This window comes from Drosophila mauritiana, chromosome 2R (assembly GCF_004382145.1).
Source record: "Drosophila mauritiana strain mau12 chromosome 2R, ASM438214v1, whole genome shotgun sequence".
Taxonomy (NCBI): Eukaryota; Metazoa; Arthropoda; class Insecta; order Diptera; family Drosophilidae; genus Drosophila; species Drosophila mauritiana.
Window position 1 is genome coordinate 20293212 of NC_046668.1, and position 22096 is coordinate 20315307.

Below are 22096 nucleotides of genomic sequence, written 5' to 3' on the forward strand. Positions count from 1 at the left end.
ACCCTAAAGTCATAATCAACGGTTTTTCAATTTTTCAGTTTATTCGATTTCGTTCTTTTATTTTTACATTTAATTCTGACGTACACTAAAATATGTGTCCTAGTTTCCAATTTATTTTAATTTCTTTAAGGGCATTGATTTTCATTTCTTCTGGGGCATTCCTGATTATATCTGTCTTTGGGGTTTTTACACTCGTCTTGTGGTTTGGGGACAGCTGTACCTTAGAGGTGCAGAATTTCAAGGAGCGTTTAGGTTTCAGTGAGGAGTTTACTGTCAACAATTTATCAATGGGGGATGTGAACAAGACTTTGATTTTGCAATCCGCAATGCCACTTTTATTCATCCGATTCCATTTCTATATAGACTTATATGCTAGAACCATTTTTGGTTTCAATTTACAATTTCTCTGGGAATTATCGGTTTTTGTTTCCTCGTTCTAAAATTTCTGCCACAATTTGTGGAATTCATGGGGGAAGTTCTTCGTTCAATTATGGACTAGGTAAATCTATGTGCAAAAAATATACCCTATATTATGTATATCGTACATATATACATATGCATGTATATATATGTATGTTTCGGTTGACAATTTGCCAACAATAGTACAATATATTCATATTGTATTTTATCGGTATAATAACTAATAAAAACCACCAACAATTGTTTATTTTAATTATTCTTTTACTTTGAATTAAATGTTTGCTTTCGTTTCGACTTTATTTTGTTTTTGTCATTTTACCTGTCTACCTTAATTAAAATCTAGTTTCTTTACGCTTTTAAAGTATTTCGCTTCTTTCAACAATTATCACGTGACAATTTTTTGTTTTAATTAATTTATTCAGGGCAGTTTAAGTTCTTTTCATGTTGTGAGTGTTTTTTAAACATTTATATGTTTGAGGGCTTTAATAGTTTTTATCGTACAATTATTTGCAATTAATTTTCATTATATGTCACGTAGAGCGAAAGTTATAGACTCCACTAGTCAGAGCTACATAAATACTTGTAAGGGGGATCCTATATGCAATGCATTAAAAAAAAACATACAGTTCTTGGGCTAGTAACATAACGTAATGGTTGAATTCTTCAAAATAATTAAATTGTAATATAATTAATTATTAAGGCGAGAGTGCCAGTTTTAAGAATTTAACAAAACCCAGGATATCAGATTGGTAATATCTAAGTATTGATCAAATAAATTAGAAAAAAGGTTCACAGAACTCTTGTCGTTTAGGTGCTTAGTAATCCTCTTGCAGATGATGCCTTCCTTGGTGTAAGGACGAGCTTCTGCACATCCTTCTTAGAATCGCGAAAAGCAGTGCGAACATGAGGCACAGTCCAAGGGCTATCAAGGATAACTTTCCGTATGGCAACTCACTGAGATCGCGTTTCAGGCAGATCTCGGGGGATTCATCATGCAGCACCAACTGCTGGTAGTCGCCATCATGGTGGAGTAATCCCAATTGCTCCAAATTCCACTCAATATGTCGTGTGAGTTGGGACAACGTCGAAGTATGCGTCACATTTGGGCAATTGGGTATTCCATTGCATAGTAAGTGCTTCGGAATGCAGACTTCAGTGTCTCCAGGACATCGGAAATCACAGCCGCCATCCTGAAGGAGGGAGGCAGCCAGACTGCCGTCCGGATTGCGAGGCAGGTGGAAGAGTTCCGTCCAAACCAGTCGGAAAATGTTTCGGCCTGGTTGACCATCACCCGTGTACTGGATGAGCACGGGCAGGGGTTCCTGATCGGCACCGGTGGCTCCCAACTCCGCTGTGGTGAGGATAGGCAAATCCCTGGCTAAGGATATATTTTCGGGACAAACCACAAATCGGGGCTCCAGACGACCCGCCAAATAGACCTCGATCTTGGCACTATCGCAGCTGCGATCTGCAAAGCGAGCTTTCTCCAAGTTTAGCCAAAGATCCCGCTGGGCGGCTACTTTTAGTTCCCAAATGCACTTCTCTCGGCGATAATGATGTTCTGGCGGTGCCATGGGTCCCGATACCATGGCCAAAGCCTTCTTGTAGGGGAATACCAGTTCCCCATCTGGCGAGGGTCCGAGGGTAATGGGACCGCACAAGGGACCATGGGCAAACTCATAAGTAGCTTCGAAGAGAGGATTCGGGTTCTTGAAGTACGAGGTAATGGCATGCTGGCCCTGCACAATCATTTCCAGATTCATTTGATCTGCCGAGGATATAACTCTAACCGCTCTGGGGATGTTGTCGCAAAAGCAGGCCAGGTTATTCTGGTACTTATCCCGCTCCTCCCAGATCACCAGCTTATCCACTCGCTCCTCGTGACACCGAGTGCACGCGTTACTATTATACGGAAGTTCCTTGAAGGAAACAGAATTCACTTCGATTATGGCTCGGGCATACAGTCTTCGATCGGTCACAAATTTGTATTGACAGCGCACATCGCTTCCGCCGGTTCGCTTGAAAATCAGTGAATTCAAGGGCGATCGAAGACGTCCACCTGGATGCTTCCAGGCATACATAACCTCGTCACATAGGGTGTTTGGCACTGGGTCCCCAAAACGAGTATTGTTGAAGAAATCGTAGTGCGCCCAGTAGTACAGTGAGCTGCCGCTATAGCTGCCCGTCTTCGAGTCGAACTGCACGTACAGTGAGGGGCTGGTGCTCACGAAGTCCACCTTCTCCATGGGCCGCGAGAATGTGTCGCAGAAGGTCTTGATAATCCGGGCTGGATCGGCATGGTCGGAATCGTAGATGGTCAGGGACTCTCCGCAGTCTCCTTCGTACTTCAAAATCGGTGATTCGATCCGATTGATGCGGAAACTGAAAAATACGTTAAATCAATAATTACTTGTAGTGTAATTATAATTAGTTCGTATATAATCCATAGACTAATTTGTTAAGATTTTTCTGACATCCTTTTATTGCTATAGTGCCCAGCATAATGGTACAAGCACCTCACTTCCCTGCTGGCACTGTGCCAGACCACAATTCTGGCCGCGTCCTTACGCCCTACAATTTAATATAAATTCCACCTGCCAACAGGTAAATCTGGTGGTCTCCCTCTTACTCTGCGACCCTCTCTATCGCACACACGTAGACTCGTTTGGGTTTTTGGGGTCGCGATGTGAGTTGCATTTCTGCCTCCATCAAATTGCATTCCACAACTATTTGTGGCAGGCTGGCGAAAACGATGGGCGAGCGCCAAGGATATTTGAAAGGAGTTGATGTGGAAGGCCAATTTTCTGCAGTTTTCCTGCATTACGTTGCCAGTTGATGTGATTGCAGTCTTCGGGGTGGAAACTCAAGTTTGGTCAGCGGAAATGAAAAGATCAAGGCGACATTGTTTATTTATTAGATCAAAGGGCTTTTCAGCGAAGTTCGACTGAAATCGTCAGTACAAGTGCACTTCTTGTTGAGAATGTCTTGAAATACCTTAACTACAATGAATTGCAATAGAATTCTGCTAAGTTTACCCGTAATCTAACACTTGAATCATTTTGCACATATTTTTCAATCATCGTTCTCAGTGACTTATTCCGCAAAGTGCACAAACTGGTTCTATAACCCGACTACTGTTTAGAATTTGCGTGTATCCTTTTATATAACTGCCATTCAGAGTCGGTGAATACATTCTATGCAATTACATTTGGCTCTATCCGAAAATATGACATAATACAACATTTTATTAACTCACACAAAGTTGGGAAAAAGTGCCACGAACAGGAAGGATTTGGGGGCCGAGAAAAATCACCATCATCAGCAGTTTGAAGGAAGGGCGCAGGGACGTAGGCGCCTGCCACGCCCCCTAATCTGCGTCGCTGGCAGGCAGCAGTGTGGCACAAATTTCATTTGGTTGCGCTCTTGTTTTTTATGCCCGTGAGTCTCGCCCCTCACTATTCATAATGGAGCAGAGTTACTATTTTTTCTACCCAACTATATCCCCATAACCCCCGGCATCTTCTCGGCGCTTTTCGACGTGCCCATACCGTCATTCACGTACGCGTCGTCGAAAAGTAAGCCCCAACACCCTGCGGCATGTCCTCGTAATCCGTTTGCAGCCTAGCCCAATTCCAGTTGCTACACTCGCAAAAATCTTCGTGTTCTGGGTCATAAACTATGCCTCAAAAAAAGGTATTTTAAAACAAACTAAATGTTAAATAAGTAAATATGCAATCCCAAAAAAAAAGGAATAAGGAATTGGGAAGGGATTTTTCTGTGTGTAGGGCCGAGTTACGAACTCCCGGTCCGAGTTTTCCGCCATGCTGAATCGGTGGGCGGGGTTATTTTGGGGGCGGTGGTGGGCCAGGGATCGCGGGAATTGTTGTCAACTGGTTAGCCTGGTTATGTGCATATGGGAGTCGATTGGGGCCGTGCCCAAAAGCCCAGAGCGTCAGTTTTTGTGGCCATAAGGCTTATAAATAGCCCAAGTGTGCGGCATGTCTTGTGCATTTCAAGCGGATTTTTGTTAGTAGGGTAAAAAACATGGTGGATGACTACAATTGATTTTATTTCTGTTATTCAGGCGATTGCCGTGGGGTAGAAGCGGTCGAGTTTATTACTGCCTTGAATGTAATAGAAGATACAATAATCAAAATATCTAAAGCGTAACTAGAAGAGAATAAGAATTCAAACCAAAGGACATTACTACGAATGTCTCTTAGATATATAAACCTCAGCAAGCAATGATTGCTTTCCTGCTGCTTCTAGTCGCAATGTAATAGGAAGTCGCAAATGATAGTCGACATTAATACACAATAGTAACACAATCTATCGGATAATGGCACAGTGAAGCAGACGCTGATGAGTTGTTAGTAGCTAGTAAAAGTTGAACACGGCAACTCCCTTCGACCATTCGCAACATTATTGGGAAAAGTGTGTGCTCTGCACAAGCAAATGGATTGCTTATCCATCCCCCACTTCTGGGGAGAAAACTTAAGTGCAATATACTCAAGGAGTAGTTCAACATCTGGTCAGCTCACTTGGAAAAATCGCAGTGGAGTAGCAGATAGGTAGTAGACAAAGACCGAGCAAACAAAAAACCAGGAAAGCAAAGGCAAAGCCATGACATGTTACTTAAATGAGCAACTTTGTTGGAAACAATGTCGACAGCGTCTAGACTCGAAACTCGGGACCCAGGACTTGCGACTCGAGACTCCTGCGACAGGCAGCAGGACAACAGCTCCCACACTCCCAGGTGGGGAGATCCTTTCAGGAGGCTGGGGCAGAAAGAATAGGGGAAGGTGTACGAGGTAAATGCAAACTGACAGTTACGAAGCGGACTGCGAGAAAATCTTCCTAATGGGTTGCCTGTTTGGGCATATCCTTGCTGGGGATGTTGAGTTCGCTTCTAAGTTCCAATAGAAAGGAAATGTATCTCAAACATTGTTATTTATTTTATTGATTGGATACAGGCAACTGTTCTTATAGGAGGTACTTATTAGTTATATTAGCAGAAAGATCATATCACTTTACGTTACAGCTGTCATATGCTCCCCCAATATGTAAGGGTATTCTATGTTCCGATCATTATATCCTTCTATTTCTTATTGCCGCTCTTGTTGTTGCAACTTGAGTGAAGTTTGCAGAAACAACAAATTGTTAAAAAAACAAAAAACGAAACAACCACAACAACGTTGGCAATAACAACAAGCACAAGGGCAACAACTTGGCCAGAAGAGCGGGATAGGTAGGTTTGTGCCGAACGCAGTTTTCCATTGCATTTTTCGTCTACTTCGAACTTTTCCCCAAAAAGAAAAAACCACCAAAGCCACGTAGCATTGGCCATCTCTTTCGGCCAGCGTGCAGCTCTCTCTTTCGATTGCTTACCCTATTCGGTTGCATTTTGTGCACTGTAATCACGCAATCATGTTGCCCACTTCTGAACTCTTAATGGCAATCGGTGTAAACGTGCGCACAACTTTTCCAGCACCCAGTGCCCCCATCCCAACCGCTTTTCCGCCCACTTTTCCCACTGCCCTGTTATCCAGCAACAATGGGCTTACGATGGTTACTCGATGCTCTCTTGGAAATCCTCCTTCCTTCTGTAGGTGGACATAAATATTTATCTTTTGGCAAAAACTTGCTTGATATTTTAAAGCCCCAGTCTCCGCCCGATCTTTCCAGCATCCCCATGTGCTGTTGTGATGTTTGCCCTGTACACATAGTTTTCTTTAGCCGCTTCCAGCAAAAACTTGGCAATGTTGGTAACAATTTCTGCATAAATTACAGAGGGCTGCAACATTAAGAGGTTGTTTGGGTTCTTCAGGCGGAGGAGGTGCTCCGGAATCATTGCAATTGCAGCTGGATTACTTGAAGCAAACTTGTGTAAATGGGAGTACTTGGCATTACGGGGAAGATAGACGTTAAGAGATAGACATAGAGGCAGTTAAACGTCAGTTCAAAACCAATCCCCAATTAAATCATGCCATGTTATGGAAATGAAATAGAAGTCTTTAGAGATCTCAATGGTTATTTATGTTTCTCTTTAAGTAATTAATTATTTTATTCTATATAAGATGCACCTATTTTGGGCACATTCTTAAGAGTAATTTAAGATGTACCCCCCTATCTACCATATCTGTTTAAAAACTCCCACCTTTATTCTGTTTCCCTCGCAATCATTGATGTGCCCTCAAAGTGTCAGTGAGTGGAAAAACTTCGCCGTAGTCTTTGCCATTCGTTGTGGCATGCAAAGCCAAAAACCGCAGCACAATAAAATATTTCGTAGCTCTTGGTGGGAAATTCAGTGGAAAATACTCAAAATGAAATGCACAATCAATGCGACACTTGGCCAAAAAGTTCAGACACTTGCGCAGCAACATTCCAGACACCGAAATCGTCGACAATGGCGACAAAGTAAAAATGTATATATATATTAGGATTTATATACGAGTGAGTATTCTCACAAAGAACAACTCCAGCTCAACACGTTAAATTAAAATGTCACATAAATCTTTGCGGAAAATTTCATTAAAATACGCTTACAGCATAGAGCGCAATGAGGAACCCCGAGGATTGTCCCAGGAAAAGAAGGGATGAAATCCATCCGGAGCAAGTGCAAACCGCCCACATAGCCGCAAAACTTTGCACTTGTAGCGAAAAGGCCGGCCAAAGGATTTTGGACTGCGGAGAGGGATCAACTTGGATAGTCCTTGTCGGGCTAACTGGTTCAAAAATGGAAATTTTAATGGAAAAACTTGTAAACGCAAAATGGCAAGTGGTGACCCCGATCTTGAGTCGTGCTACGAGTTGGGAAATGTTTTCGCAGACATGATAATTTAAAAAGGAACTTGAAAGTTATTTGATTTTTGATTAAACCAAAACTTTGTCAGCAACTTTGTTGTGACCACTACCTGGAGAATCGATGGCTCATTTTCGTTGCAAATGTATTTCAATACGATAAAGTTATTGTTGCAAATTTAAAGATTCATTCTTATAGGATTTTCAAATGTCTGCAGTAATCAGCCAATTCTAGCTACCACATATCTGCTAGCTAAACATTCCAGAGAAATTTTCCAATGAAATGAACGAGATTCCAAATGCCTACCTGGGGAAATAAAGGCGCACAATTTCGCCGACATGTCCTTTGATGTGGTAGCTGCAGGACGTATTCGGCGGATACCAGTGGGCGATGCTGAGGAAGATGCCCTCGCTGGCGCTGCTGTCCTTTAAAGAGTCGGAGCTCAGTAGCCAGTCGCAGACGCCGTGCTTGATCCCGGCCGTCTCCACATGACCTGGCCAGTTGCCAACGTTGAAATGGAAGCCTGTATTGAGCAGCGGACCCGCCGGCGAAGTCACAAACTCCACATACATGTATTGTGATGTGCCTGTCGGATATGCAAATTGTTTAGATGGCGGCCCTCCACGGGTGTCCTGTGCGCACAGGACACGGCCTTGCTACTCACCAATAATGCTGAACGGGAACTTGCCCAGGCCGCAGAACTTCCCAATGAGCGGCGAGTGCTCATCACGTCCATCGTATACGGCCAACCAGTCGTAGGGACAGTGCTCATTACCAGATCCGATCGGCCTGATGGGGCAGGTCATCACATTCTCACACCTGCAATATGAATGGTCACTTTATGATTACTGCCGCCTGTCTTTGTTGCGTTTATGAAAGCGTTGAAAGGGTAAATTTAATTTCACCAACGCCAGCAATTTAATAAAAAAATTGAAAAAGTGAACAATTAAAAAACTCACGTTCCACAAATAACAAAGAAAATAAAAGGCAAAAAAGGGAATAAAAAGTGAGGCTGGCAATTGAATAACTGACTGAGTGCTGATGCTTTTAGTGCCTGGCGGAAATCCATGAAAAAATGCTGCTGAAACAGGGGCGCGATCAAAAAGGGGAGTTTTTGAGTTGAAACCTTAACTGATTTTCATGAAGTCATTGCTGACTTTTTAGTGCAGCTTAAGGAAGGGATTAATATTGATATGATACTACACTTTATAATTATTATAATTACTCTGAAACGTACAGTAATTTTTAGGATTATTCTCTTCTTAAGTCTACTTAAAGTTCAGATGTAACTTTACGTTGTTTCAGTCTTACGTAGACAGATTAGTCGACTTTTCCATTTGGCAAATGCTTTTAAAATGGACTTGAATAAATGATTCGTAAGCTTCATAACTACGCCCATGGTCTTGACATTCATTTGCACTTTGCCAGCCCGAGGAAGCAAAAAAAAAAGGCTTGCAAAAAAAGAAAGTTCTCCGAGAAAAACAAGAAAAAAGGCTGCGGAAAATCCGAAGCGTCTGCTCTGAAGCCTTTTCTAATTTCTTGCGTCAGACAGTCGAGGATGCTTTTAATTTTTTGCCGGCCGTCTGGTCGAATAGCACATAACCCTGAGCACTGGGTCCAGTCAAAGTGACCTTTGTGCCCGTCCATTGATGATGGGCCACGATGACGGGGATTCACAATTTTACTTCCCCCTGGCGGAGCACACTGATTGGTGGGCAGTTCAAAAGGCAAATGAAATGCCTCTCACCTGCGCGTGTGTGTGTGAATGTGAACTTTCTAATTGAAAGCCAACTTTGGCAATTACGAACTGAACTTTAATCAAATAGAGACCGATTCAGTGAGTCACAGCCGAAGGCAGTTGAATGTGATTTGGCAAGTGAAACAAAAATACCAATTTAATTGACAGTTTCATTGAGCCTTTCCGCCTTCCCTGCATTCTATACCATTTTTTTTGACCAATCGCAAGAAAGTTTTTGGAGCAAAGTTTTGAGCAACTTTTGTATCTATATCCATCTATACGAAGCAGAAAGATAGATTTCTATTAGCTAGTCGGTTCGTTTCAGTCAATTTAATCACTTTGTCAGCAAGTTTTTGCCCGAGTCTGCGAAGAGCTAATCCAACTTATTGATAATAAATGCGTTGTTGGCCAGAAAGTTGATTACAAAGACGAAGGGGACAGGGAAAATGGCTGTTTAGTCTGGGGTAAAAGTTTTTCGCCCAGCACACATATCAAAAAAAAAAGAGCAAAGGAAAAGCGAAGCGTAAAAAAACATCAACTGACTGGTAATAATTTCGGCATATTAAAAAACTTTTTTACTCGATGACTTTTGCATTTGTTTGGCATCCGGCCGTCGAAGTTTTGCCGACCGAATTTTTCTGCTGTGATGGCAAGAATATTTTTGGTATAGCGCTAAGGAATTAGGAATGTTGTTGTGGCTTGTATTCCTTGACAGCCGAAGGAGCTGTGCAATAAACTGAAGTGATTTATAAAACAGCGGCCACACGAGGCAACTTTCTGCTTTCCGCTGACTCGGCATCCATTTCGTTTCTCAAACTGGGAGCTGCCGACCAGGTCGGGTTTTATGAACTGGATTTATGGCGGATTCTTACCAGGCGGATTTGGCGGATTATGTTGATTGTTTAGATGTGGAGCGCTGGATGCTGCTGGCAGGAACTTCAATATTTGATTATTGGTGGTGCTATTTCTAAACCCATGTTTAACCTTCAACAACGATGCTCAAGGTGCAGTATTTTTCTGTTTGCAACTCGATGCCAGAGTAAATAACTTTCCATCTGCAGAAAGCACCCTGCCCGAACGGGGCTGGGGAAAAGTTTTTAGAATGCCAACATCCCACCATGATTAGCTCCTTGGCAAAGGTTTGTTTGTCTAATCCTTTCCTGCAGGCCGAAAGTAACTTAGACTTGCAAATTAATACACACTTTGGGCGGATTTAAGCTCGAGTTCCCCCCAGTTTCACCCCCTTCCTTTCAGTCAGTTTGGGGACCCAGCTCAAAGTTGGCAACTTTGACATGCGTCTGTCCGCCTCAGCTTCTTGCCTCCTGCCAAAGGACTTTTCGAAAGGTAAATATTCAAATTGAATCTATAAAAATAAATTGAATGTTGCTTATCTAATTCCGACTTGCTGTTGCCTGATGTGCACGTGCTGGGCTGGGAAATCGGAGACGGACGGGGGATTGGGTATGAAAATGGGAATGGACAGGCGAAAGTATGCTGACTCCAGAATTTGCACATCAAACAAGCTTAAAGATACTCGGCCACTTCTGCCGGCCATTTGTGCTCGGAATGTGCAAAGTGTTAAAAGCTGAAGGTTTTTACCACCCAACCATTAAATCCCCAATGAGTCGAGGGGTAAGAAGATTTGACCCACCCTCATTACGCCGAGTCCATGATAAAGCAAATATTTTGTGAAAGGTCATTTTGGTTAAGCAAATGTAAATTGTATTTGCGCGACAAAGGACGGGCAAGGATTCCAGGAGACTTTTGCCCACTTGGGTGAGGGTCGATGCTACTAAAATATGGAGGTTCTGATTTAAGCCGAAAATAATTTGCATTTGAGTTTAAAAATTCATATTTTTTTGTTATATTACATATCCCTGTTAGGTATTTGCAACTGCAGATCCTACTATGGAAAAGTATCTTATGGCAAATTGAATGAATATGCATTTTGGGAATGATATGCTTTTAAAGGTGGGTTGAATCGCTCCCTTCCTCAGAAACTTTCATCATTTTGGCATTAATATTGCGAGACAGCCACGACGGCAAGCATTTTCTCCCCCTTCTTTGCTCGCCACAATCGAGGGCAACCTCACTCAAAACGTAATCCTTTAGCCAATTTCGCCAGACACAAATACAGAGACGGGTGCAGAGTCACAGATACAGAGGGCGGGAGGAATCCGATTCGAAAAGTGACGCATACAGATAGATACGGTGGAAATGCAAGCCGAGGACATGTCGCCAACGTTTTCCAGCAAATTGGTGCCAATTTTTGCGACGAACGCTCTGTCAAATTGTCATTGTCAGCATGCCAAATGCATTACAACAACACAACCGTTGGCAACAACACTGTTTTTGGCCAAAATGTCGTCGAATTCTGTGGATTGTGCAGTCGGCGTGCCAAAATGACAAATTACAGGGTGTTGCATTTAACACTAATTTCGATTCGGAAAAAAAGGCGCAGATAAATGGATGTGAAATACATTTGCATAAATAAAATAAACTTTGTTAACGTGCTTCTGATGGCTTTATAATTTGCGCAAACAGTTAGAATATCTCTGATTATTTTATGTTATAATTTGGAATTAAAAACTAATCCAATTGTAATAGTTTTTGCCTAATTAAATGAACATAACATATTAAAATAAAATTGAATTAGGAGTGATGCTTTTGCCATCATTACATTATTACATTTGATGTGGCAACTCACCTTTGACCATCCACTGCAAACTGCTCGTTCTGCAGATACAATTTGATATATGGCTGGCGAGTGTGCAACTTATATCGGCAATTCAGAGCCCGAGGATATAGGCCAGGATACGCGGGCGATTGAACGTAGCAGGTCTGCAGGCGACAATCCCGATACTCGCGTTCGCAGTAGGAGCTGTTGGGGAAAAATAAAATATATGTAAGCAATGATTATTTAATTTAATTTGTTTCAAATTGGTTATAGCACCCGAACCCCGGTGAAGGTTTCGCCCAGGAGGCGTCCTAAATGATCCTTGGAACTTTTCGGGTTCGTTGGCCCATTCCTTTAACTGCGTCAAGGAAGCCAGAAAATTGTGTTCACTGATTTGGAAATTCCTGCTCCACTCCCTCGCCAATTTCCCTCCTGCAAATGTGCGTTTTTTGCAGGCTTGTAAAATTGTTGTAAATTACAACAAAAGATTGTGTTCAAATTTTATTCGTTCTGCGTTTTGTGCGTATAATTTTCAATTTGTTTAAGTAAAACAAACGAAAAATCATTCAAAGGAGAGGCCAGCGCAAATATGATTACCATTTTTATTCCCTTTTCCCACAACCCCGTCCCTCTCCCTATCCCTTCACTCTTTGTCTTTGTCAATTTGCTTTGGTTTGGTCTTCAATTGGGTTTGCGTTTTGGCTTGGTTGCCGAGGCGCGTGACCGCAAAATTAGCATAAAAATCATATTGGCCATGTGGGTGATACGAAACGGGAATTCAGCCATTCCACAAGGACGAGGGTCCTCGAGGTCGCCCTTAATGGGGTCTTGAAAAGCTAGCTTTTGACGCCAGTTAAAGGGAAATATTCTCCGCGAAAGAATGGCTTTAAATGGGAAAAAAATAATCAATTTAAAAACAGGATTTTGGCTTTAATTTGAATTCATTTAAATTATACGTTTCGTTTGTAAGGATGTACTCCTTTGTACTGCTGGGTAAAATGATATTCTGACACGGTTTCAAATTTATAATTTATGTGTTTTCTTCTCAACTGAACTGAACCCTCAATTATAGTGTTAAATGATACATTTATCATGCCGTAAATTATAAAAATGCACATCTGCACATATATGTGCTCACTATATATATACTTAAAAAGATATTTATAACAGCTTTACTATTTCATTTTCAAATTTGTTCATTTCCCAAGTATCATCTGCAAGTTCTTTGAGAAAAAGCCTACTTCGAAACTTTATACTCACAGACTTTTCTCCTTCCAGACACTTGCGTGCATGTGCACAAATATCATCTGGGTAAATCTAGCATATTCCGTCCCGCTTCGTTACTTTCGGCCGAATCTTTGCTTAAAACTTGCAACTTATTTTATTAAGATAAAAGTTAGACTGGCAGAGCCGTGGGGAAAAATGGCAACTCGAAAAAGGAGAATCAAATAAAATTTAATGTCTGCAAAGTTTTATTTTTGTCAGGATTTCGGGTGGGAGGTGCCCAACGAAATGAATTCTTCTCTTCGGTTTCAATTGCCGACTTTTTCAGCCATCCTTCAGGCGCAAATCCCCCCGATTTCCCGCTCGCGAATTTTATGTTTGCCGCAGTGCAGAAAGCACAAGTAATTCAATTTAATGCGACCTTCTGTTGCCGGATTTTCCCCCCTGTTTTCCGACTCGTGTATGATTATGAAATGCGCCAGTGAGCCGAAGACAAGTCCCTTTGTCAGAAGCGAGCCTTCAAAAATATGCCCAGCCTAGCTCAATATTTCAGTAATAAAATTGAATTAGCGCCGCAGCGATATAAAAGATCCAATGCCCAAAAGAGCCTCTCTGGAAACCCATTCGATTACCCGTTTGGTTTTTCTTTTTGGCCTTTTACTCACCCTTGGACAACTTCGCCGCGACGATTTGGATATAATTCCGGATGTTGGCCATATCGCAGATAGACTTCGGTTTGCTGTTCCGCGCGTGAATCGAATGTGAAGTAGGTCTGCAATGGGGAGATAGGGAGAAAAGAGCGGTATGAGTGGACAATGGCTGAAAATCACGTATACGCAGTGTGTGGCCCCGCTACGCCCACCTTGCCCGTTCTCGCTGATGAATTTTGTCAATTTCCCTCCAGCCTGGCTCGGCGTCAGACAATTGCGTGATTCGCCCTGGCCCCGCCCCCCTTTCCACCCACTTTTCCGCCCTCTTTTCATTCCATGGCATGCCGCATGGAAATGTGCAATGTCATTTGCCCTGCCACCAACGCCCACATAAGACTCCGAGTTTTCCCTGAGCCTCTGCCATCCTGTTTGCCTGTTGTTCCATTGCAACGGTTGCCGTTGCCTCATCAGCGCTAATGACGTGCTGCAGTGACGTAGGCAGCTGCCAAGCCCCCATCGCCGCAAGCCGCACCCAACCCACGCAGCTGGAAATGGCCAAAAGAAATGAAGGCGAAATGGGGGAAAACACGGGGGTTACAAAAGGGTAACGAACCAAGATGCCTGTAAAAAAATATTCCAGAATAATAATGGTTAAAACTTATTCAAGGCTGCTCTTTTATTATGTGAGTTTCCATCTTCAAAGAGGTTTTTAAAGCTTTTAAAGTTGCTTTAAACTACTAAAAATTAAATGCACTACTATTATTAAGTTCTTAAATTCTATTCTTCTATTGATACAATACCATTTCGAATGAGTGTCTTTCGCTTGGAAAGTGGCAAACATTAAAAAAGCAAACAATATTTGTTGCACGACCAACTCGATACGCTAAACAAAAGCAATGATTATTGCCAATTTGTGAGCTTTGATTCGATTTGGTTGCTAATCGAATTCATGCTGCGCCATTCCCAAAATACATTCATTTCAATTACGGATATCGAAGTCGAAATTATCGACGGACAGCCGCAAAAGCGATTTCCTTATGCCCCGCCCCTTCCCGCCACGCCTCCCTTGCACCTGCCGCAAAGTCAACGTCATGGCTATCAATTCACCCCGTTCCCAAATTGCTCCGCCGGCCATGATGGCCACATAAACCTCGTTGGTCATTTTCCATCGTTGGAGGATTGCGCCGGGGGATCGGAATTGGTTGCACTGAGTGGGTAGGTTCCCCGGCAGGAGGGGGAGGGAGGGGCGTAATGCACATGTCAATATTAAATGCGTTACCGGCGTCAATGACGTTAGCGCCACTTAACGATGTGAACAATGGCAGACACAGGCTCGTTTCGATATATCCAGATGCTGCTCACGTGGATACCCATCCGCTCTGGCCACCCCAAAGATAACCCTGCTCGGCAGCAGTATATTTATGCAGATGTCTATATATGTGGGCTTACACCGAGGAAAATAAAGAAGTCCTTTGAATATATATTTATCTACCTAACATTACTGTCAAATATGCTCAAAATATTCATTTTTCGTTTGTTAAACCAAGAGTAGCGCGCTAGTTAACATACCCCCTCTCTCGGTCTACCCAGTACTGCAACTGAGAGCCGAGCGAAAGTTCAACGAAGATCGCCAACACGAACTCTGACGAAGATATTTGGGAGATACACATACATATTTGTAATAAAGAATTCATAATTATTCTCATTTCACACCTCAAACTACTCAGTCGTTTTTTTGGAAGCTTTCCTCCCTCGGCCACGGGATTGTAACTGGCGCAGCCGGTCAACGGACAAGGGATTAACAATGCCCACTACGCTTATCGTTCTAATTCTAAAGAGGTATTGAACATGTGACGGCAGTGGTTGTGGGGATTTTATTAGTGAGTGGTGAAATAGAAAGGAATTGGATAAAACATAATAACGTGCAAGTGCAATTAAAACAAAGGAAACAAACGAAATCAAGTTCAAATTGCTTCACAGGCGACCGTATATGTGTACATCAAACGCTGATAAGGCACCGGGATCGCTTGTGCGGGACAATTTACAACAATTATACCAACGAGTTACTGTGTGTGATGACCGTATATGTGTACATCAATCGCTGATAAGGCACCGGGATCATCCATACACCCTAACTCATACAAATGGTAAATTAATCAACAACAAAAAAAATAATAATAAAAAAAATTAAAAGAGAAAAAAAATTTTTTCTGACATGTTAAACTACTGTGTATGGTTACCATTTGTGTGTCGGAGAGCGCTTGGTGTGTGCGAGAATATTGGTTGCTCTTTGGTTACTTCATAAGAATGGTAATTTCATCACTATGGTAATATTACATCAGCCTATATTCGCACTGCGAACGGTTGTTGTGTCTCTATAGTTCTGAGAACAACCGTTTGGCGCGGCGACAGAGCGACGTCGCTGCCGCTGAGTGTTGGCCGTTGTGCACAACAGAAAAGAGAATGGTAAAGAACGAGATCAGTCGAATATTAGACTACGTTGTGACCAGAACTCGAATAAATTTTGGACATCGATCGCCTCCGATATAACGGGACCTCCTACACAAGTGTTTTAAAAAAAAAATAAATAATAATAAATAAATAACTGTAAGTTGTGTGATTAACGACCGAATATGTGCACATCAATCGCTGATAAGGCACCGGGATCGTTTTCACTTAAAAATTTACATGAACACAAATTTTTTTAACAAATACAGAACTTGCTGCGCAGGAGGTGAATTTGGACATCAGTCGCCTCCGAGGCAACGGGATCTAATTCACAGTGGGTTATAAATAAATAAATGTAAGTTGTGTGATTAACGACCGAATATGTGCACATCAATCGCTGATAAGGCACCGGGATCGTTTTCACTTATCCATTTACATGAAAAAAAAAAAAATAATAATAACAATCATAATAATACTAATAAATAAAAAAAAAAGACAAAAAAAAAGAAAAAAAAAGGAAAAAAAAAAAAATTTGCACAGTGATACAGTTTCCTTCGGCAATATCAAGTAAGCATGTATGTGTTTGTGTTGCGCCGCTTGTATAACCCTAGCGACGTCGACGCATCACTGTACATTGGCTACCGCCAAAAGCTGATGTCGCGCCAGAGTGGCGGCGCGACGCTTGACGCCGTACACTTGCCGAATTCTTTTTGCACACCACGCACTACAAACAAAAAAAAACCCACTCAATTAATTCAAGAAAAATAATGCATATATGTATAGAAAAAAAAAAGAACCAAAAAAAAAAAAACCAACTTAACGCCTACTGTTGTCACATGTTCACTAACCTATAACAAAAATACACTCTATTCAATAGCTATTTAAATCATGTATTACAGCTAAAGTCGAAAACACGAGTAAAAGGTGGATAGAAGCACAGCAGCACTACAAGAACGACATATACTAAGCACCGGGAAACAAGGATAAGAAGAAACTGCGTAACGGACACACACATACAGGTTTTCTTTTATTTTGAAAAGAATACACACATATAATACACATTCAAACAGATACATATACATAGCATCACAGAATATAATACATTACTACATTAATATACAAACGAAAACAAAACAAGCCTAACACCCAAAATTTTCCCTAAACAAAAAGATATTATTAATATACCTATTTTTACATATTATTACACATATCATAACCATACCTTAATATATAATTATTCACTACTATTTTCAAACAAAAATACAGATTTCTTCCCAATACGTGTAAATGTTAGAAAAAAAAGCCAACATTAGTAATACAGTTAGGGGCAGATTAGGGCTAAGAAGCGGATCTGGTCTATCTGAGATAAGGGAAGTGGCAGGAACATAAGAAAGACAAGCACTATTTAATAAATATATTATTATCAAACTAAGTAACATAAAAACCCACTTTATCAAGAAATAACACTTATTCATTATAAAGTAGGAATAGCTTCAATTTAGACACTTTGATTACGTAAATAAAGTAGTCGATAGCCTTTAGCCAGTAAACTAAACATTATCCATAAACTGTTATTTCATAAGAAACAAATAATAATATATGGTAATATAGAAATTAAGTGAACAAAATGTAACTTTAGCATTAGATGTAACGTTTATATACACAACACTCATGTTTAACATTAAGATACCCATTTCAAAAAAAAAACTGTTAAATTCAAAATATCGTCGGAGTTCGTGGCATATACCAACAACACGCCGCCTAATCACCTTGCTCCGATCCGGCCATTTCCCATTACGGCCTTCTCTTCGGACTGGGGGGGGAGGAGTTAACATACCCCCTCTCTCGGTCTACCCAGTACTGCAACTGAGAGCCGAGCGAAAGTTCAACGAAGATCGCCAACACGAACTCTGACGAAGATATTTGGGAGATACACATACATATTTGTAATAAAGAATTCATAATTATTCTCATTTCACAAACTACTCAGTCGTTTTTTTGGAAGCTTTCCTCCCTCGGCCACGGGATTGTAACTCGCTTACTGTTTATGTTTTATAATAATTATAATTCATAGTTTTATATTCAATATTGTTATTACTTCCAATATTATTTTTTGGAACCTCTCTGTGCAGATTTTGAATGCTCTGCTGATCCCGATTCGCTTGATTATGACGATGACGATGATGGCGATGGCAGTGGAGATTATGCCGATGATTTCCACGGTCGTCCTGCCGTTAATGTCCTGACAAATTTGCGCTCGAATAAATTAAAATTTCAAACTGATTTGTTGCCGCCTGCTCTTTGGCGTCGCGTTTTTGTGAAATTATTTTTGATTTATTTCGCATGGAATTTATGTTAATGCGAATGCGAAATTATTTCGTTTCCTCTGCCGCCGCCACTGGGCGATGCTGACTTGTCGCTCATTAAATTGTGTTATTACATTGCCGGAGCTGTCGCTTATTTTTATTTATTACTGAATAATAATACGCCCCTTCCTCCAAGCCGACGCACTCGCGCCGAATAAGTGGTAAAAAGTACTCGTCTGCTTAACGCAAAAACAGAAAGCAGAAAATAAAAAAAAGAATACAAAGCGCAGCATCCGCCAACTTTCAACTTGCAACTTCCAGCGAGCTTGGAGAGTTTTCATAAATATTTATGACTCCATTAAGGTGTGCATAAGACACACTCTGGAGGGTGTCCTGTCCTGCCGGAGGACCCCGAATCCTGCCGCCCTCTCCAGCTTGTCTGCTCCGAAGCGTGGAGCACGGAGCATGGAGCATGGAGCGTAGAGCTTGGAGCTTGGAGCACTCATTCATGGCTTTAGTCGGTTGTTTGTGTTTGCACATCCATGCAACTTGTTGTAAGCCCGGCCATAAAGCCAATCGCCTGCATCCAATACGCACTGCGAAAAGAGGGGGCAACTATTTGACTTCGGGATTGAATGGAACAGGAAGGCCGGAATAGAGTTATGGATATTCACGGGGATGTGATTTTGAAGGCTATATCATTATGATGGAATGGGTGAGATTGGAAATTGGTTTGGAGTATTGGCATGTGCAAATGCTCCGCTTGAGAGGAGTATACATTTTGTATAAACTTTGCCTTATTCACACACTATCGTTAGAAATGCAACTAATTATGCTTATAATAACGAAACATATTTATCCATCCTTGCAGATCTTCCTTAAAAATCAACAAACAATTTATTGCTTTTTCTGCCACTTTCCCGTCTAATAACAAGCTTTATTGTCTTACTTTTTTTGGGTATAAATTCCCTCCATCTGTTACCATTTGCAAGCTATGCATATATCAAGGGTCCTCCTTCCGCCCTTGCCGGAAAAAACTTTCATTATAAATATTGAAATTCTTTATGTGACATAAAGAACTTATCTTTCATTTTATAAATGCAAATACCGCATCAAAAACGCGGCAGCCAAGCAGTTGACAAAAAAGCAATACAAAAGTACAAAAAAATAGTGAGGAAAATCTGAGGGAAAATAGCAACGAAAAGCGAACGGGGCAAAGCTAAATAGAATTCAAGTTGTGAGCTAAAAATTCACATAGATATGCGTCTGTATATATAATCTGCTGGGTATATATATATATATATATATCAGCAGGAGGAGACTGACGGCGCCAGCCAGCCAAAAAGGATGCAGGAGACAGGACGCAGGACACGCCGACAGACGGAGGCCAGACAACAGTGCAGTCCACCCTCGCCATAGACGTCCCACCCACTCCTGAATAATGCATGCAAAAATACAGAAAAGGGGAAAAATAAATATAAGGAAAAATAGAAAAATAATGCACACACACAGCCACACAGGCTGGCAGGAGTATCTGTGTGTATAACTCTCGCTAAGTGCGAAAGTGAGTTGCATAGATGCAACCGAGCAGATAGAGCAACACGGGTCAGGACATAGAAGCAGCGGAGCCAACAGGGAGCAAGGATGGGGGTCGGCCCGGGAAAAGCAGAACGGGTGGTGCTGGTTGGAGAATGACGGAGTGAAAAGGGCGAAGACAGGCTGCCAAGACTTGTGTGCTGTAATATTTTCCTTAAATTATGTGATAAATATAAATATACAGACATTTATACGCGCACACTGGGGGAAAATCAAGTTAAGTTTATGACTATTAAATGGATAGTTAATGGGTAATGGTTATAATATCCTAAAGGTAATCTAGAATAATGCAATTCCCGACTATACACATACACATTATCGAATAAGAAAAGATCTAGCCGAATAGATTACTTTGCCTTTTGAGCTCTCCATTTTTGAAACTCATTCTCATTGCAAAACCTTAATTTCTCTCGGTGCAGATATATATCTAAGGCTCGAGAAATATGCAAGGAACCAGGAAAAGGGGACTTTTGTTTATTAGTGTAAGTGGCAAGACTCTGGCGACAAAAGACAACAGACGGCAGGACCTCAAGGATGCCCGTCTTTGTTGCCCCGGCAGTAATTGGAATTCTCTCCTGGCTGGAGCACAAAAATGAAAAGTCCCACCGAGATCCCGGCCGAGATGGCGAAAGAAAGTGTCCTGCTTGCTGGCTCACCTGATCCGTAAAGTTGTCCGTGTGGAAGAGCACCTTCACATAGCTGGTCTCGCTGATGAATGTCTGCGGCTGTTCCGCCTCCCCGCAGAACATTCCGGGCTCCCGGCGATTCGAGACATCCGTCTTGGCATTGCCATCAACAATCTGCAACAATGGGTGCAGGAAAACTCGATTTAGTATGTCGCGTACGTCATCGCTTAGCCCACGATATAAATTAGCCGCGACACATGCGGCGCCAATAAATCAAGAGTCGGCCACTGGCCACACCCACCTGCAAGTAGCCGCCCTCGCAGTGGGTCGCATTCAGCAGCTGACCCACTTTGAACTTCTTGAATCGCAGACGCAGCACAAAGTCGCGGGGCGCCCCCTTCAGCGTCCGGAAGCGGTACCAGCAGGTCAGCGGACGACCCACGTTCTGGTTGCTGACCTCCGGCGAGCTGATGTCCTCGAAGATGTCCACCGTCTTGTTGCAGTGATCCCTCGATACGTCCGAGGAGCTGCCACTCCCACCTCCTCCACCGCCGCCTCCTCCGCCGCCGCCTCCACCTCCGCTGCCACTGCCACCTAAAGAAAGACGATTTTAACAAATTAGTTTATATTTTCCAGGATATTAAAACTACAATTCCAACGCAGATAATAATATAATTCACAAATTACATTTCTGTGTCATGTGCGATTTATACTAAGATACAACTATATTATGTAGTAATGAGCTTATAACAAAAATTCAGTATGTAATCTGCGGATTTGAATCTTGTTGATGAACTCCCAAATTGCCCAACAATGGGATTCACTCTTGAACCTTTATCTCCTCATTTCGGTTGATGAAAACTTAAAGTCGTGCTCTAGATTTTATCGTGTGTGGTGCTTTTTGCAAATCCCAGCAAGGGATTCTAAGTTAGTTGCATGTGGGCATACTTAACCGCAGGACTAGGCTTATTAATCTCCAGCCGCCGCTAACTTGGGCTTTTATCTAAAGGAGCAGAGAACCAGCTGCAAGCTCCTGCGGCCGTTCCTATTCATTGTGCTTAATTTATACAGCGAAATGCATAAATGACAAAAGGACATTGTGCTGAATTTGTAATTCAAGTCTGGCTGTTAACAATGCCACCCCATCACGGTCTTTATTTCTAGCGAAGGGACTTCACCCCATGCAAAAGACGCAGACTTCGTTGTCCCTGACTGTGACAAAGACCAAAAAAGTGAGAAGGTCCTGCCACGCCCCCTCCAGCGCCCACTTTAGCAGTCAAGGCGCGTAAAATTTTGAGGAGACCTTTGAGGAGAACCGAGGAGAGAACTGAGAATTCGGAAGGAGAATCGTGTCGAGAGCTGAGTTTTCGCGTCGAGTGTTTGTGTGGCTTGGCTTATAAATTACCCCAAAGGCGAGTGCATGTCCTTTGCCGAGGATCTTTTCGCCTATAATGCAAAAATATTCTTGTGCCCAACTTTTTAATCAGAGAAGCGAACTCTTTGGGATTCTGGGAGCTGGCGGCAAACAAGGAGGTTACGTGACCAACATTTTTTTGTCTTCGCAGTTTTTATCAATTCGCATTTCTCTGATTGTTTTGCTGTTATTTGC

The 22096-nt window shown here is 42.0% G+C and overlaps 1 protein-coding gene and 1 long non-coding RNA gene across 3 annotated transcripts; one reads left to right on the top strand and one right to left on the bottom strand.

Moving 5' to 3' along the window:
* Nucleotides 1-197: 197 nt before the first annotated feature.
* LOC117136983 lies at nucleotides 198-21009 on the bottom strand. Its single transcript, XM_033298159.1, has 7 exons — nucleotides 20789-21009; nucleotides 20518-20661; nucleotides 13527-13633; nucleotides 11668-11841; nucleotides 7887-8041; nucleotides 7529-7808; nucleotides 198-2802 (listed from the first exon to the last, which is right to left on the bottom strand). The coding sequence occupies exons 2-7, from the start codon at nucleotides 20608-20610 to the stop codon at nucleotides 1236-1238; spliced, it is 2376 nt and encodes a 791-aa protein (XP_033154050.1). The 5' UTR covers nucleotides 20611-20661; nucleotides 20789-21009; the 3' UTR covers nucleotides 198-1235.
* On the top strand, nucleotides 15076-17941 carry LOC117136985. Of its 2 annotated transcripts, XR_004459123.1 has the most exons (3): nucleotides 15076-16118; nucleotides 16229-16314; nucleotides 16859-17941. It is a non-coding gene; the product is annotated as an uncharacterized LOC117136985 (long non-coding RNA). The 2 variants fall into 2 exon arrangements; XR_004459122.1 differs by having other exon boundaries at nucleotides 16229-17941.
* Nucleotides 21010-22096: the final 1087 nt, after the last annotated feature.